We start from the raw sequence: 17,264 nt of genomic DNA, 5'->3' as shown, positions 1-17,264 counted from the left end.
ATATTAACAAATCCTAAGAAATATGACAGCATGACACATAGAAAAAAATTCACCGAATTCAGATACAAACAACATGGTGATCCACTGATCTGGTTTATCAGCCATGCCTCCCAGGTCTACTTTTCTTGTAGAAATATATGATAATAACTGACTTTTCTCTCACCTAATCTACATTATTATAAATATCTATAGAAATATAAGGTATAAGTAAGTTATCGCTCTCACATATAGAATTCTATTTAAATACTTCAGTACACTAGTTGCCCCAGAACTAAGAAAAACAATGCAACTTGTATAATAAGAAAAAAGAGAGTTTCATATTAATATAACATCAATTAGGTACCTTTTAAAAAAAAAATTCACTAAGTTGTCTTCTTCCGAATTAATTGAATCATACTATATGGTCCCTAGAGAGCTTTCCGCTAACCTTTCTTACAATCCTGGGAAATGTGCTCAGGTTTTAGTTTCACTTCAGGATCTTCCCTGGTGATAGCAAACGTTTCCTAATGTACACACACACACACACACACACACGCACGCACGCACGCACACACGCACGCATGGACATGCAGGGATTCTCTTAGTAAATGTTTTCTTATATTTACAAAATATTTTGTTTTACCTGCTACTTACCTATTAATAGTAGAATCTAAAATAAATAATATTTGTATTAATCAAGAACTTACACCAAGTTGTTTTTAATTTACTATAGCCAAAGTTCATGGAGTTCTTTAGGAGATATTATGACCTTCAGGTACTTTTCCACCTGAATGAGATATGTACCACAACTGGTGTATTTTGTACTCCAGCTTGGTGCCTTTAGTTAGTTTGCCTTGATAACTACTCTTGCCAGTACCGTAAGGATTCATTCTCCTCTAACTTGGCCCTTTATAACTCTCTTTTTGTCCAAAGAAAAAGTAGAATTGCAAAAACTAAATTTCCATTGAATACAGTTTTCTCTGTTAATTCCTCACTAGAAGAATGTTTCTATCACCAGCAACTCTTGATTTAGGACCAGAACTTTCATTTAAAATAGCCTCTGCTAAGTATTCGTATATTGGGGTGCTCAGATGTAACAACCTGTAAACAGTTTTTCTGTTAATTTTCTCACATCTGACACTGAATAAACAGATACCCAATAAGTATTTTAGAAAGAATGATTAGAAGGCACTCAATAAATATCCAATCCCTTTCCTAACTACCCCAACTGCTTGAGTAAGCATTGTACAACATAGGAAACATTAGAGGTCCTGTAATAGTATGTTTCTCTCTCCCTCCTTTAAGATCTCCCTCCTTTCTTCTCCTTGTCCCTCAATCTCTCTCAAAAAAAATCAATCAAACAAACAAACAAAAAACTTACAGACCGGAAGAATATTTTGAATCTTGTCTTCTAACCTTACTAGATTTTCAATGTTCTTTGGGATGCAAACACACTATCATATTGACTATTAAAGCAAAGGGTTCTCTATAACACCATAAGTATTTTTCAAAGCATATACTATTGAATTCATAATTGCACAATATAAATCAAAATCTCAACTAAGAAAACCTTGTTCATTAAAGATTTCCTGAAGGATATGAAATCTTGCATATTCAGGGTATTAGTTGATCTGCATTAGTTGATCTGAGAGCAGTTTACATGGAACACATTGTGTTAATCCCATGATATAAATAATTTTATAGAATTGTGTTGCGTGAGGTCCCTCTGACCTATGTTGAGGGAACACATAAGTAATACTGCATGGATTTGCTGTTTATGTCTGATGTTACTGAGTATGGTGTTCATTGCACGGTAGTGTTTCTTGATATTCATCTTTTTCTTTCTGGTGTTAGTTTTTAGGAATTATTGAGATTATTTTGAACAATTGATTTTTTAAAATGAAGTTTGTGATTCATCTCTTGATCATATTTCCCTCTCTACATTGGCAAAAACAAACAAACAAAAAAACTGTTAGAAAATTTTATATCTTACCCCAATAACTTTTTGGTAAATATGTTCTTCCTGTATGCCTGGTTTTGTTTTCTGTCAGCACACCTGCTTTGCCTGTGTGACATTACTGATAGCTTTATCTTACCTTTGTTTTTAATCAAACAATTGAAAATTGTCTGAAATAGGTCATTTATTATTACAGATAAAAATTTTTTATAACACATTTTAACATCTTTTTGTTGTCGTTCTTAAAATATATCTACATGAAAATAACAGTATAATGTGTGGACACAGAAATTGTCATAAATATGTGAGATATTGTTATTTCTGTTCTTATGAGAGTTTCAACTGTTCAAAACTTAATCTTTTACTGACAATTTATACTAAGACAAATTATGAACTCCTTCCCAACATCAATCCTACTCCCTCATCTCCATCAAAGAAAGTATTTCCTCTTTTGCGCTTCCTAAAAATCTATTTTTGCATATGTGTTTATAGCACATGGAGTCTTATTTGTTACAGTTATTTATTCATCTGGTTATCTTCCTCCATACTGTGTATTCTACAATCCTGGCACGAGGCATAGATAAACTCTTAGCTGATGTCTGGTGAATGGCAAATCCAGATAACTATTAACTCTGTATTTAAAAGCTGAAATCTCATGTAGCTTTGACATCCTCAAGACAGTTATCATAATTTCATTCAAAATGATTTAAAATTTAATTTATTAAAAAGGGCGTAGAGTTTATAACTCTGATTATGTCAGAATATGATATTAAACAAATGTTACATATAAATTTCAAATCTACTAAATTTGTTAAGTTTTAGAACGTTACAACATTGATTTTGAGATCTGATGGGGGAAGATGATGACTAATCAAATGTACTCCAATATCAAAAAATCTAAATATGGGATAATAAGTAGAGAAAGAGATTTGATAAATCACATGAGTACATTCTCACATCTCCAGGGACTATACCTCTCTCTAAATAATGTCCATGCCAAGAAGTAAACTTGTAGATTTCCAGAAATAAAGGAATCTCATTTTAATCAATTTTTAAATATATTTCACACTTAGAAGAAACCAACTGTTTTGAATATAAACTTTTGTCATGAAAATTACTAGTAGACAAGAAGTATATAATTGTTAAATTGGCATAATGAATTCTCATGGGTTGAATTGAAGAGTTAGAGCAAAATAATTGAGAGCGATAAACATTAAAATTGTTTTAAAAGCACCACAGTATGTTTGAATAACACAATGTTACAATACATTGCAGCTGTTAATGATAAGAAATAATGTTTTTAAGGAAGCAATCTTCAATTAATCATTTCCTCTTTTAGTGGGATAATTTATGGAAATGAAATGAGCCTAATAAACCAGAAAGAATGGGAGGAAAGAAAGAAGTTAAATAAATTGCTTCCTTTTGTAACAACAAAAAGTCATGATATCCATCATTTAGCCAGAAATATCATGTTGCTAAGGCCTTATTTAGTATTTGATTCTCTTCCAATATAGCAAAAACAGAAGGCATCACATTTCAGCTCTCCATTTATTCCACTTTAACCCCATAAATGTCTCCCAAGATGGAAATGTTAATAATTTAACAATCTTAGAAAAATTGATGTCATGTAGAAAAGTCAGAGATGGATGAGGTAGTGAACCACATATTTATTCAACTATTTGATTTTTGTTATCATTTTTTATGTCCTTCCCCCTAGGTTATTGAAAACTTGCATTTTGTAAATAATGAATATAAAAGTAAAACTTAATTTGGGGGAGGGACAAGTGGTTGTAAATAATTTTAAATATTTAGCAAATAGTTGCTGAACTACATAGAGATAAAATCTAATTCCAGTTATTTTTATCACAGTGTAATTTTAATATTTTACAGTAAAATTTTTTTCTTAATATTCACTATTAGAGGTCAAGCGAAGAAGGAAAGGAAGTGTTGCTCATCAATTCTTGGTGACATAGAAAACTGCAGATATACACTTCTTGAGTAAAAACATCATTTCTCGGGTTTTCTTTACTAGATTCTAGATGACTTTCTCCAGAAATAAACAGGGACTTTATCAGTAGAAAAGACTCTAATTTGGCTGCAAGTGGATGAATTATAGCTTTATAAGTAGCACTGGCTGAAAAGACATTTCAAAGTTGAATTAATAACTCTTGGGCACACAAAATATTTAAAAATAAAGAAATTGAAAAGAAAAAAAAATTCAATTAATTTTTAACATTCGTGCATATTTTTTGGACCTGACTATTAAGGGGGTTAACAATTCATTTAATCTTATATATTGTAGTGCACTTAAAAACAAATTTTATAGTATTACTAAGCTATATAACAGGAATCTTGTTTATTTACCAAGATAATGCTTAGGACAATGCTTCTCCAATGTTTTCTGTGATACCAACTAGTTTCTCTGTTTGTTGAATACTAATTTGCATGTATGCATGAATGAACCTAGAAATTTATGCATACACACACACACACACACACACACACATATATATTAAAGTCCATGTGTTTAATACAATCTTTGTCAAGTACAAAAAAGGATTCAATTAATGAAACCTTAGAGAAAATTTAAACTTATAATTTATCAACCTGCTGAGATAAATAATTTAATTTAAATTTTAAACTACTTTGTTTTATGTTCTAAATTAAGATTTGTCTCTGGTATTGGTATCTGTCTCTGGTATCAACCAGTGCACAGCATTTAAAATTTTATAATTAAAGTAGTTGCCAATCTTCCTTGAATCCACAGATTCCTGTGGATTTGTGTTTAAAATGTTCTTGTCGGTGGATTGATAGATGATGGATGGATGGATAGATAGATAGATAGATAGATAGATAGATAGATGATAGATAGATAGATAGATAGATAGATAGATAGATAGATAGATATGACCAGGGTTTTATTTTTATTCTTCATAAGTGATTATTGTTTCAAAGAGAGTAACTAGTATCTTATATTTTAGAGATTTATTAATTCAAAATATGAAAATGAAATTGAGGTATTATTAAGTTAACTATGAAGCCATTTGAATAGTTACATTTAATACTGTGCTTGATATCTTGTGATGCCAGAGGCAGCAATGCTTCTTAGTATAGAGCAGGCAGAAACTTAAAAAGCCACACCAATATGAAGACATAACTTAAAAAGCCACACCAATATGAAGACATCTATAATATTGTTTTAGTTAATATTGAACATGTCTTATTTTCGTAATTTTACAGCAGATGTTTTACCAGGAAAGCCCACATAATCTATGTACCCGAGTTAAATTATCATAGGAAATTGTACATTTAAAAACAGGAAACATGAACTTTGATGTTTAATTTACTTTTTCCCAAGAGTTATGGTAGGAGATGATGGAAAACACCCATTTGCTAAAGCAGAAATCTTCCATAAACACTAATGAAAATACCATCTTGCATTTTCATATATTGTCCTGATAAGTTTTAGAACTTAAAAAATACAGCATGCTTAAAAACTTTCCATTTACAATGGTTAAATTACAGGTGTAAGACACTTGGACGACCTCTGATGACATATTTAAGACTTTAATAAAGAACAATGATGGAATGACATACTGCAAACAACTTCTTATTCAGGTTGTATGTGCATGTCTTGCACACATATACTATGAAAAATTGGATTATTTGCCTAAGGTGATGACTATTGCGATGATTGATCATCTCCAGTGAAAATAGTTTCAAAAAAGGTTCACAAAAGTCATAGACGATAATACTGTAGTAAGCTCATTCTAGATGCACACTTCTTTATATTTTAAGATCTCTGATATCAGAATGTGTCTTACAGTTACTCTTGATCTGAGTTGAAGTTGCTTTCTTCCAGAAAAATTGTGTTCTTCTGCCAGACAATGAATTTCTACTAACCTGATACCCCTTCAAACTAAAATCTTGTCTGAGATTTTTGGTGCGCCTATTATTGGTGTGAATTCAGAAAGTCAACCGTCATGAGTACCACCCTGTGGTCCAAGGAGTACTTTTATCCCTTTTTCACTACCCACAATTGTGACTGAAACAAGCATATTTCCTTGCTATCTTCTTCTGCATGAAAATGTATTTCCCCTTTGTGCTGATACTGAAATATACTGTGTCTGGGCTTGATGTTGGGATGATCTAGTAGCGCCTATCTTTTGCAATTTTTCTTTCTTAGCAGTACATAAACTAATGCTGCATCTTGCATTCAGTGACATCTTAGACTTGATGCAATTTGTTAATTTATTAAAGTGAGGGATTATTTTTTAAAGCTGACACCATGCTTGTCTATCAAATCTTGAAGCTTCTCTTGGGGCTAAACGCTCAGATTCATAGTGGATTTTCTATGAAGCGAAAGCACAGACCAGATTACTGTTGCTACAAAGTACTAAATTACAGCTCTGCAGACAATAAAGATGACACTGCCAAAAATATTTTATGAAATTTTGAAATGATTTTGATGCCAACCAAAACATAATTTGAGCTAATTGTGGAGTTAATTAAGAAAATTGAATTCTGTGTATGTTTTACTACGGGGTGCAAGAAAGGAAATGCATGTACATAGAAGAGCCAAGAGAACTATTACAAAGTAAAGTTCAATGACAGCATTAAACTAGAGGTTAGGATATAAAATATTTCAAAGAGTCAAAAATCTGAAATGATGTTAATTTTTTTAAAAATGTTACTCGTGGTGTAGTTTTTGTTCTCTGGACACGCAGAGCATAGTATAGCTCATTCTTGTTCAGCAAAGAAAGGGGCATGGGAGGTAGTTTAAAGGGAAATTGATTCAGCCACTGGTGCTCTTGAATGCAAATTCAGACCAGCTCCAATTTGGGGCACAACAGTTATTTTAGGGAAGGAGACATATTGCAAACAACCTGAGCTTTCTCCTTAGCATTCTGGATGAGGTGTGAGTGGGAAGAGAAGATCTGCCAGCACATATATATTTAGGGTTTTATACTAAAATGTCCCTAGGTAAATGGCCACCAGTAATGGAGGAGAGAGCATGCTGGATCAAGGGAAGTGAAACGGGATGTTTCTGTTTCACTTAGGAGAGCTCACCATTAGTGCTGCCTTTACACGAGAGGGAGTAGAGCACTGAGTGAGTGCTAAAGGTTTCATCGAGAGTAAAATTCTTCCACTTAATTCTGAGTTATTTTATATATTGTCTCTATTAAAACCTCAGGATATGTAAAATATAGAGTGTTACAAATTATGTTTACCATTACAGCTGGAACTGATTGTTCTGAAGTGTATATTTGGCTTCAAGTTGCTTAGCAGCTTTCTGTGAAAACATCTCATATCTTTATATGTTTCCATATGAGCACATATATTTTATTCAATGTGACATTAGCAAGACAATATACATGACTTAACAGGGCTGGACTCTGGATTTTTGCCCATTTCACTTTCAAATATTGATAACACCCATTCCAAGAATATTCACTGGTTCCTAATGGTAGGCCGCAGCCTGGCCATATGGGTATGCCTGACTTTCCAAATATTTGAAATTTCCTATAATCTTTGGTGTATATTTTTTATGCTTGGTACAAGAAGACAAGGAATAAAGAGGCCTTTAAAAAAGGAATAGTTTATTGCTGCAGAGCTTCTTGGACCATTTTACCATGTCCTCCCATATATCATAGGGATCTACTTTGAGTTGTTTATACAGATGCACGTGCTCACGCCCCAGTAACAATGAACCACAGCAACCCCCTTTACTCCCTACAGTGTACATTCCGATGGAAAAATCAGGAGAAAAACTGATTCACGTTCATTTTACTTTCTACAGCTAAACGATTCTATATTCTCAATTTTTACAAGGCTTTTACCACTCTAATTTTATCAAAACACAACTTTAAAATCTGATCAACTCTTTAATACCTATTCAATCAACAGTCAATGTTAATTTATCCAATGTCACACTTAAAAAAAATAAATATGCATTTGGTCAGGTTTTCCTTGTATATATACTCTCAAAATTTCAGCATATATATAATTAAAAAAAATACTAACTGGGTCTATGAAGAGACTGGATTGTTAAACAAATAGGTGTAGCCGTAAAACATTTAAAATTGTAAAATATTGTATTATATTAAAAATTATTGGTAAAATATATATTTATACACAAAATTCTCCAGCAATCTTCAAAAGATAGCATAGTATCCAACATATAATGGTGTATAATGATTGTTTATTAGTTAGTTGATTGGTTGATATTTCTTAAGGGATTTTATTTCTGGGTACGATGGCATTAATAATAACAATGTATGACTTAAATTACTTTCACAATAAATAATAGATATTATTTAGTTCAAATTACTGAAAAACAAAAACAAGTATCTATGCTATAGTTTGAAATATTTAGATCATTCATTCAACAAATATTTATTAAATACCTACATGATATTTACTATCACTGATATTCATGATATTGCATCTGTTATAGCTCTAGAGATATGAGAATGAGCAAAATAACAAGGTCCATATTGATATGGAGATTAAGTTTGACCCAAAATGAGCTCTGATTACATTGTCTTGTTTTTTTTACTTCTAGTTATTATAGCTAGCTTCTCCATAGCTAAACAAATAATTCTTTAATACAATTAATATTTCATAATACAGCATTGCTTAAATGGTGTTGATCATAAGTCAGTATTTTACATGAAATAGATTAATGGAAGACTAGTGCATGTTTTGTTTTCCAACTGAATTACGTCATTTGAGATATTTAAGAAGGGTATGTCAATAATGCACTATATCTGTACAAAGACAAAAATTCATAGCATTTGCTCTAATTTAGTGTTAACTTTTTTTGGTTTATAATGAGTAACAGACTGAAAAGTCCTTGGCAAGAAAATTTTGCAAGCAAAATAGATCCAAACTATAGGCTGAATTCATGGCTACCTGTCTCCTGGAATTGACATTCTCCAAACAACCCTGTGAGCATTCATGAATCACACACCAGCACATATAGCATACATCCCAGGGGGTCTGACTTTCAGAACGGTAGCTAGGTGGAGTACATTCTAGGGTGCTATTTGTGCAGTGAGTTTTCTTTCATAACAGTCATGAAACATGAATATTCTACATGTAGAATTAGTAGATCGAATTCAAGTTAACTGATAAAAATTTTAGACTTTCTTTTAGGATTAATGTAAAAGGGACTGAAAAAGTTAGTGGAATAATTGTATTCAATTACATGTAAAATGTTTACATTTTAGCCATTTTTAACTATGAATTGTTCATCAGCAGTGATGTCATTGATAAGTGTCCCCAGCAGAGGGAAGCACAGCTTCATTATTATGTTTGTTGAAGGGCTGAAGTGGAGGACTGAGCAATTTCACAATTTTACTGCATTTTAAAAGAAGATTGGTTGGTATTTCAGCATTAAAAGAGCAAATTAACATTAAACAGGCCTTGCAGTCTCTTAAGAGGCATAAAATGAACTTGGCCTAAAAATCCCCAGTTCAAGAGAATATCCTATTAGTAAATCAGTGTGAAGACATTGGAATTATCTTGTATTTGACTAGGATATTCCCAAACAGTATATTGTTTCTATATCATGAGCGTATTAATGAATACTTTCCATGGCTTATTTTAAGAACACACATTTTTTGATATATTTAAATGAATTTTTTTGTTGCCTACTACTCTCACATTGCTACTATATATGAAAACGTACTTAAACTAGTTTCTTTTTGTTGATATGAGAAAATTGAGCTTTAAGTTTCTTGAGTCTAAAATCTTGAATTTATCATACCTGCCATTAAGACATAATTCAATGCTTTGTGTTCTTTAAAATTTTCTTTCTCCTAGATTTTCTTTCTCTTTTGTTGCATTTGTCTAAGTATTCTGGGAGACGGTTGTGCCCTGCATGAATGTGTGTGAAGATGCATTATTTCTTATGAGTTTGTCCTGGTGTTAGCAGGTTGAAAGATGAAAATTGTTGTAACTTACCATGGTGCTGTAAGTCGGAACAGTGAGTTAGTGGGTCTCCATTTCTTATATCCTGTCGTCTTGTGCGTCTAAAAAAATTACATTTAAAAGGTATTATTGTATGTCTATCCTCTCTTGGGAATTTGTCTAAGAATTAAGAATAAAAAAGCAAAGATTCTAGGAGCTTATGCATCTACATCTGAATGAGAGATCTTTTAAAAGCAGCTCTTTGTTCCTGTAAGAGCAGTCGCCAAGATGATCAAGATGGGAAAGAGTATACAAATGTACTAACAATATGTTAAAAGTCTTTCAAAGTAGTGATAACAGAAAATACATAGCTTTTTGCTACTGGATGTCAATTAATAAGAGTCTAACTACTATAAACTTCTGAATTTTTTATCACCTTGAATTCTGAGGAAAAAGCACAAAATACAGAATAGCAACCCATCTCTTCAATAAACAGATTTAAACATTTTTTCTGATCACTGAGAGAGTAAGCTTGAAAATTAAAATTCACACGGATGTTCTCTTTCTCTTAATACATATACATAATTCCTTAAGTAGACTTTTGTTAAGTTTAAAAGCATTAAGACTATGAATTCTATTTTTAAGTTAGTTTTTAATTTTCCTTTTTGGTTGCTATATCAACCTTTTTTAAAATAAAACATTTCTTCAATGATCATATGGCTATAATTGCAAACTGATTTACCTGTGAAATGAATAAAGACAAGCAACAACAAAAATTGAAGAGCAGGGCTTCCTTTGGTCAGAGGAAGGAGAGAGAGAAGACAATGAATTTACCTCTGAGAGAAGCCAAATTTGTTGTAAAAAAATAAACTAATTTCTTCTACACTCTACTGTTCAGGTTGTGTTAGTTGCGTGATATTATGGATGCCTTCTCTGCACTTTGCTAATGGTTGGCTCCAGCCATTGTGTTGCAAACTGGATGTGTATTTCCAGAAAGAGGATAAAAATGGAGACTGCCTATGTGTAACAGACTGGAAAAGATTGGGGACACTTGCCCAACTGTTTTCTGCATCTATTTTAATAGGTTATTGTCTTGCTGCAAAGTTAGTTACCATCCCTGAAAAGAACTCTCACAAAGGCCATTGAGAATTGCAAACATGGAATTTGTTACTGTATTCATAAATTTAGAACTCCAAAGTATTTATAGATTTCTATTTGTAGAATTGGTGAGACTATCAACAGATGTTGTACATTTCAGAATTGAGCCAACAAGAGAACTTGTGAAACTCGAACCACAAAGCATTTGGGAAGGCACTTTTTACTGCAATTTAAGCTTTTGAAAAACGCCATCACAAAGAATAGATAAATGTGAGGGCTCTGACCAATTTTTTCAAAGACAAATGAAATTGAATTAAGTAAATTCTACAAGGAACAACAAAAATGTGTTGATGATAATTCTTTCAATTTTGGACTGTAGGTATACAATAAATACATTTCAAACATAATAAAATGCAGCTTTTTTAACATATTATAAATTAAGTTATATTTTTAATCTTTCTTATTCAAGTTAGCTTAAAATTATAATGACTTATTACTAAATTAGGTAATGCTATACACTTTCACATGAAAAGGAAATCATACTCATTTTTAATTAAAACATGAATTCCACTTTTTTCGAGTCAGATTTAAAGCCCCATTGAGTTTAATGATTTCAAGAATCATAAAATTTTAATCAAATAATTTAATTTGATTGCTGTAAAAATTCATATTGCTATTTATTAAACTATCCATGGTTTCTTCAATCAATAACACATTATCTCCACACAAAATTTTTGTTTAAATTTAAATTTCCAACAAAACAAAAGGTATATGAAAGTGATACAATCATATTATCTCAATCCTGAATATTAAAGGCTTTAGAAAATTGCATTTATTAAGTGGTATAAGCTAATACTACATTTACATTTAATACCATTAACAAAATAACTATATTTTAATCCATATGGACTGATTATATAATAAACTTGTAGGTGATTTATAACTACAGTTAATGTTACCTAAAGAGTGTAATCAATAGATTTTAGTAGATATAGGGTTATTTCTTTCACCTAATCTTTTTTCCCCAAACATTTAAAATAAAATAAATGTTGTACAACCCACCTCACTAGCAAAAAAAAAAAAAAAAAAAAAAAATCACATTCATAACTTCTTGTACAACATCACCTATAAATATATACATATATAAATAAATCTAAATATATATATATATATACACACACCACACATAAATACATTATATATATATATATATATATATATATATATATATATATATATATATCTCCTAAAATACAGTGGCTTGATAATGCTGATTTTTGTTTTATGATTGTATAAGTTGATGTGTATACTATTAATATTTAGGTTTATATTAGCAAGATATTGTATATTACTTTCATCTATCATTGCTCATTTCTTGATAAATACCAACAGATAAAGGTAGCCACAAGTGAGTAGTAGAGAATATGTTGAGATTATTTTTTTGTCAAATTAAGAAAATGTTTTGTTTTTTATTAAAGAAAAAGTAAACCAAGTTTGTACACAACTTTTAGGATGTGCTAAGAATTTCCTGAGTCTAACTTCACCTCCTGAATATAACACTATATCAAATGTTCAAACGTCTGTTCCTAATGCATTCAGTCTCCCAGACAGCAATTTACAGTTACGAGTTTGCTTTATGTTAACATAATGTTTTAGATAAGTTCTAGGTATATCTTAGCAAGTTTTATTCAAGCATGACCGAAAAAATTACTTTTAAGTATTACCAAGAGTATACTTAAAATATTTGTGATATATATATATATATATATATATATATATATATAGTTATGCAGTTTTATACTTCAAGTCAATCACTGCAAGTACAAGTACAAGATGATACTATAATATTACTCCAATAAATTTAATGTTGAACTTTTAATTTTTTGGGTCAAATAAAGATATATATTCTGATGCTAGTTAATCAACATTATACAAAAAATATGATATCTTCAAAACTAAAAATAATTTTTCTTAAGTTTTTATAACTGGGTCCCTGGATACGCTCTACAACTTAAAGGTTAAATAAATTATTTTCTCTGAGAATTTTCTGTTCATCCAAGGATATAAATTGCCTTATTAAAATTTAAAACCAGGATAGAATGTTGCTGGATTGAAAAAGAAGAGCATTTTGGGGCAAAACAGCATTTTGGTTAAAAAACACAAGGCCTACTTTCGATTCTGTTTGTGACTTTCTCTGTGGCTTTGGCCCTTGGTTTTCCCCCTGTGTAACATGAAGTTGTAAAACTTTATAATTTCCAAGTTTAAACATTCAAGGATATTATTGTGATGTTTTAGATTTCCCTTAGTAACTTATTAAAACCATTTGTTCCATTACATTTAATACCCAATCATTCTATTATACAGTTTTCTGATTTTTTTGACTGCGTAAGGGAAAGAAAAAAAAATCTTCTGAACCTCTTTTACTCATCAAAAAAAGCTGATATACTTATATGAAAAAAGCTGTTCTAAAAATGGAATCAGGTAAGATGAACAGCAAACATTTGCATTTATTTCTAATATTTTTCCTACCTTTTTGCAGTAGGAAAATAGCGCGAGCATGAAGAGCCATCCCAGGCACAGTAAGGGTCTCGGGCCAGGCAGCATTCAGCACAGGCTTTCCCGTAAATATCACATCTGTGTAAAGGGAGCTGGGCAACCCCCGCCATGGAGCCGATATATAGTTGTTGCTGTGGAAAGAGATTACTGTTATGACAAAAACTATCTTGTTTTTCAAATCTCTTTTTTTCTTAAAAAAAAGTTTACTCATACATATCTTATCAAAGATAAATTTAATTTTTAGTTTTAAAAAATAATCCCATTAATTGGTAGTTTATTCAAAGGCCTGGCAGATAATGTGACCATTTAAAACAGAGCAAGATCAAAATTTAAATAATGGACTGAAACAGGTGTATTTCATAAGTATAAAACCAAGGGAAGCTAAAGGAAGACATTAATAGGTATATGTCAATAACCTAAATTAAAGTAAAATGTTTTGAAAGTATAGTAAGGCTTCAAACAATGGACTATTCCGAACTTCTGGTTTTTGTTCTTAGATAGCTCATTTGCTTTTACTTCTACTGTTTATAATTTTGATTAATCAGATTATCTACTCTGTCATGTATTTCTGAGGCAGGGATCATTTGCTTCTGACTCCTGGTTATCCTACTATATTGCCTGGAATGTAGTTTCCCCTCCTGTAAGAAGGGAAAGGGCAAAAATTCAATGTTCGGATTTGTAAGAAGTTTTGCTCAACACCAACTCTCTTGTCCTTGCACTACCTCCAGGAAGATTACTTCAATCATAACTATTAAATTACTTCTTATTGGAAAAATCATCAAAGAGGGGGATCAAGTACACTCTGACTACTGCAGTAGACTTGAACCAAAAGCTCAGGTGTTATGAAAAAGGTGCTGTAACTGGGCCTCGAAATACCTGGATTCTAGGTCTTGCCCTGTGTTAACTCTGTGTGATCTTGCGACAGTCACATAACTTTTGTAAGACTTAATTTCCTTATCTATAAAATGAGCATGTCTAACAGAATCTTTAAAGTATGCATCCAGATAATATGTTCTATAATGTCTTATCCTCAATTAGTTTGGAGTTATCAAATGAGACAGGATATAGAAAAACAAAACAAAGCAAAACAAAAACTTTTCAGCAGCAACTAATCAAGATTTCAGTATTGTGTAAAAAATGCCTTTAACAAAGTTGAGTCAATGTAGTATAGTATATCAGTTGCAAATTTATGTAAAAACAAAATGAAACACAAATAAAATTATTGGTGTCATAGATCCCTTTCCCTGCACTAAAGATTGAATAATTATAGCAAGATTTAAATAAAAGTTGTGTAAATACTGAAACATGTAACAATATGCATAAAAAAGACCTTAAGAGTATTTTCATTTTTCAACTATATAAATAAAAAAAACTAAGTTACAGAAAAGCTGCTCTCTGAACCATGGTGTACTTTTAAATACTACAAATTGCCGGACAATGTTTATATATATATATATATATATATATATATATATATATATATATATATATACATATATATATATATATATATATATATAGCATTTCCAAAACACTTTTAAAGATGGACTGCATATATATGAATAAACAGGTAAGTTGAATAAAGACTGAAGTATCTATTGGAACCAAATAAATTATTGAGGTTACAAGGAGTACTTATATAGAAAATAATTCTGCGCTTAAAGCTAACCAACTAACTTTTATCTTAATACAAGAAAGGGAAATAAGTGGAAGGAAGTGATGCAATAAAAACTAAACCATTGTAGAAGCAGTTATCCTGATAAACATTGATTACTCCATTCCAGTAAATGGAAACTACTTATAATGTATAATATTCTAGTATAGTATATAGTATATATTACAGCTGCTCAGGTTTTTACTACATTCATCTCTTATTATTATATTGAAAGATTATACAAACCATGGCAAGTTAAGAAATGACAGTTAAAGTCCCTGGGAGGAAAATATAAGGTACTATTAAGCTTTTTGTTGAGAGACCGATTGATTTGTATCTCTCTTAGGAACTTTTTTTTTTCTTCCCATCTTTTATTTCTCTCTTCCAAAAAAAATCTTTTCTTTTTTTAAAAAAATAAACTTAGATTATATTGAAAGCAAGCAATCTCAATGTAAATTTAAAAAATGAAACAGACACGTCACATTTAAACAATTAAGTTAGTTAAAATGGAGGTAGCAATATCCACAAACATAGTTGGCATTGGAAAAAATGGGCATGCCAAACCATGTGTTGTGGTCGTAACTGTTTAAAAAGCTATTGATCAAGTTGGTCATACTTAATTCAAAGATCTCTATGGTTGGCCAACAGCTTTTAGGAAGTAAAATTTATACTTACAGATTTTTAAGAATATGACATTGGAGTAAAAAAGGAGTTGTTATTATTTAAGTAATATCTAAATCTGTCAAATCCCTTTAAGAGAAAAACAGAAATTATATGTGGGGAAAATAGAAAACCCAAAATATGGCAACTGAAATTATTGTAATGAAACCTGAAGTGTGATAAAATATAAATGCCAAAAATTAAATACAACTCAATGGCTAGCGTATATTTTACAATTATTCTGCAGTGCTATTAATGATTTGCAAAACCAATTATGCTATCGAAATGAAATATAGGGGAGGCTTGCAGGCACCACTGAGCATAATCCAGTCACTAGTAAGTAACCTGATGTGCTTTTTCTGCCCAATTTAACATCACCACAGGCTTTCTCACTCTCCTCCTTAACAAGTTGCAGGTCATAAAGCAGGCGATGAGTCCATTTATCCATAAAATTAGTTGCAACACTGCTTGTCGCTCTTGGAATTAGTGCCTCAATTTTAAAATTTCCATGAGCACGCATGGAAATTGAGTCACATAATAATGAAATCAAACTTCCAATAATGGAGAATGAAATTTAGGGATACTTTCTTGTATCATGGTATTTTAAATTGATAAACTATTTTTTTTTTTTCGTTTGTTTGTTTTTTGGTGAAATGTGTTGCATTCAATAGGCAATTCTTAAGGTGGTTTAATTTTTTTTAAACAGAAAGGAATGTTTTACAATACTGAATATAATGTGATTAAGATTGGCAATGAAACCTAGAAGAGAATAAATAACTTAAAAAATCATTATGGAAAAGAAAATCCCAGTCTCCCTTTCATCCTGGAAATCCCCAGATTTCCTTCCCAATATTTGACAATTTTTAGATTATAAGAACAGGTGAACACATACTTATGAAGTGTAAGATAACAGTATGAAGTAAATAATATCGGCACTCTGAGTTTCCGTAAATATTTTGGAGACTATCAATCTATTTTGACATGTATGTGAGGAAAGGATATACACTGACTTTTATTGGCATGGTATTTAGTGTCTTGTACAATTTTAGGAGTTATGCACAGTCATAGACAGAACAGTCGAGGAATGATATTAGCCAAATGATTCTCATATTTAAAATTTTTGTATGTTAGCTTTCACTGCAGTGAGTGAGGGCCTCCCTACTCCATTCTAGTTTTTTTTTTTTTCTACTAGGTTATTTAATAATTAATAATTAACTCAACTCAGTATTCAAGCCTATAGATATATTTATTAATTATATACTGGATAGAAAGGCTAGGTAACACTTATGGGGAAAAGATAATTTATTAGAAGTGTCTTGACAAAGCACTCATTCAGTGTGAATGGAAAGACTATTAACATGCTGTCCATAACCTTTGATTTCATGGAGTTCAATAATATCATTTGGTAGTGACCATTTTTGCTGTTTTCCTTTTGTATTTAGCCAA

The 17,264-nt window shown here is 31.0% G+C and overlaps 1 protein-coding gene across 5 annotated transcripts in view; it reads right to left on the bottom strand.

Moving 5' to 3' along the window:
* Positions 1-17,264, bottom strand: part of SEMA3A (semaphorin 3A) — a 458,699-nt gene that overhangs the window by 7,839 nt on the left and 433,596 nt on the right. For all 5 annotated transcript variants that reach the window (XM_088797782.1, XM_074340665.2, XM_074340667.2 and 2 more), the window contains 2 exons: positions 13,478-13,635; positions 9,905-9,972 (listed from right to left, as the gene is read on the bottom strand). In XM_088797782.1, coding sequence (XP_088653908.1) covers positions 9,905-9,972; positions 13,478-13,635 — 226 coding nt within the window. The remainder of the gene's footprint in view (positions 1-9,904; positions 9,973-13,477; positions 13,636-17,264) is intronic.

Source organism: Rhinolophus sinicus, chromosome 4 (assembly GCF_057876585.1).
Source record: "Rhinolophus sinicus isolate RSI-liver-muscle chromosome 4, RSI-T2T, whole genome shotgun sequence".
NCBI classification, from domain to species: Eukaryota; Metazoa; Chordata; class Mammalia; order Chiroptera; family Rhinolophidae; genus Rhinolophus; species Rhinolophus sinicus.
The sequence above is the reverse complement of the archived record's forward strand: the minus strand, read 5'-3'. Positions and strand labels throughout refer to the sequence as shown.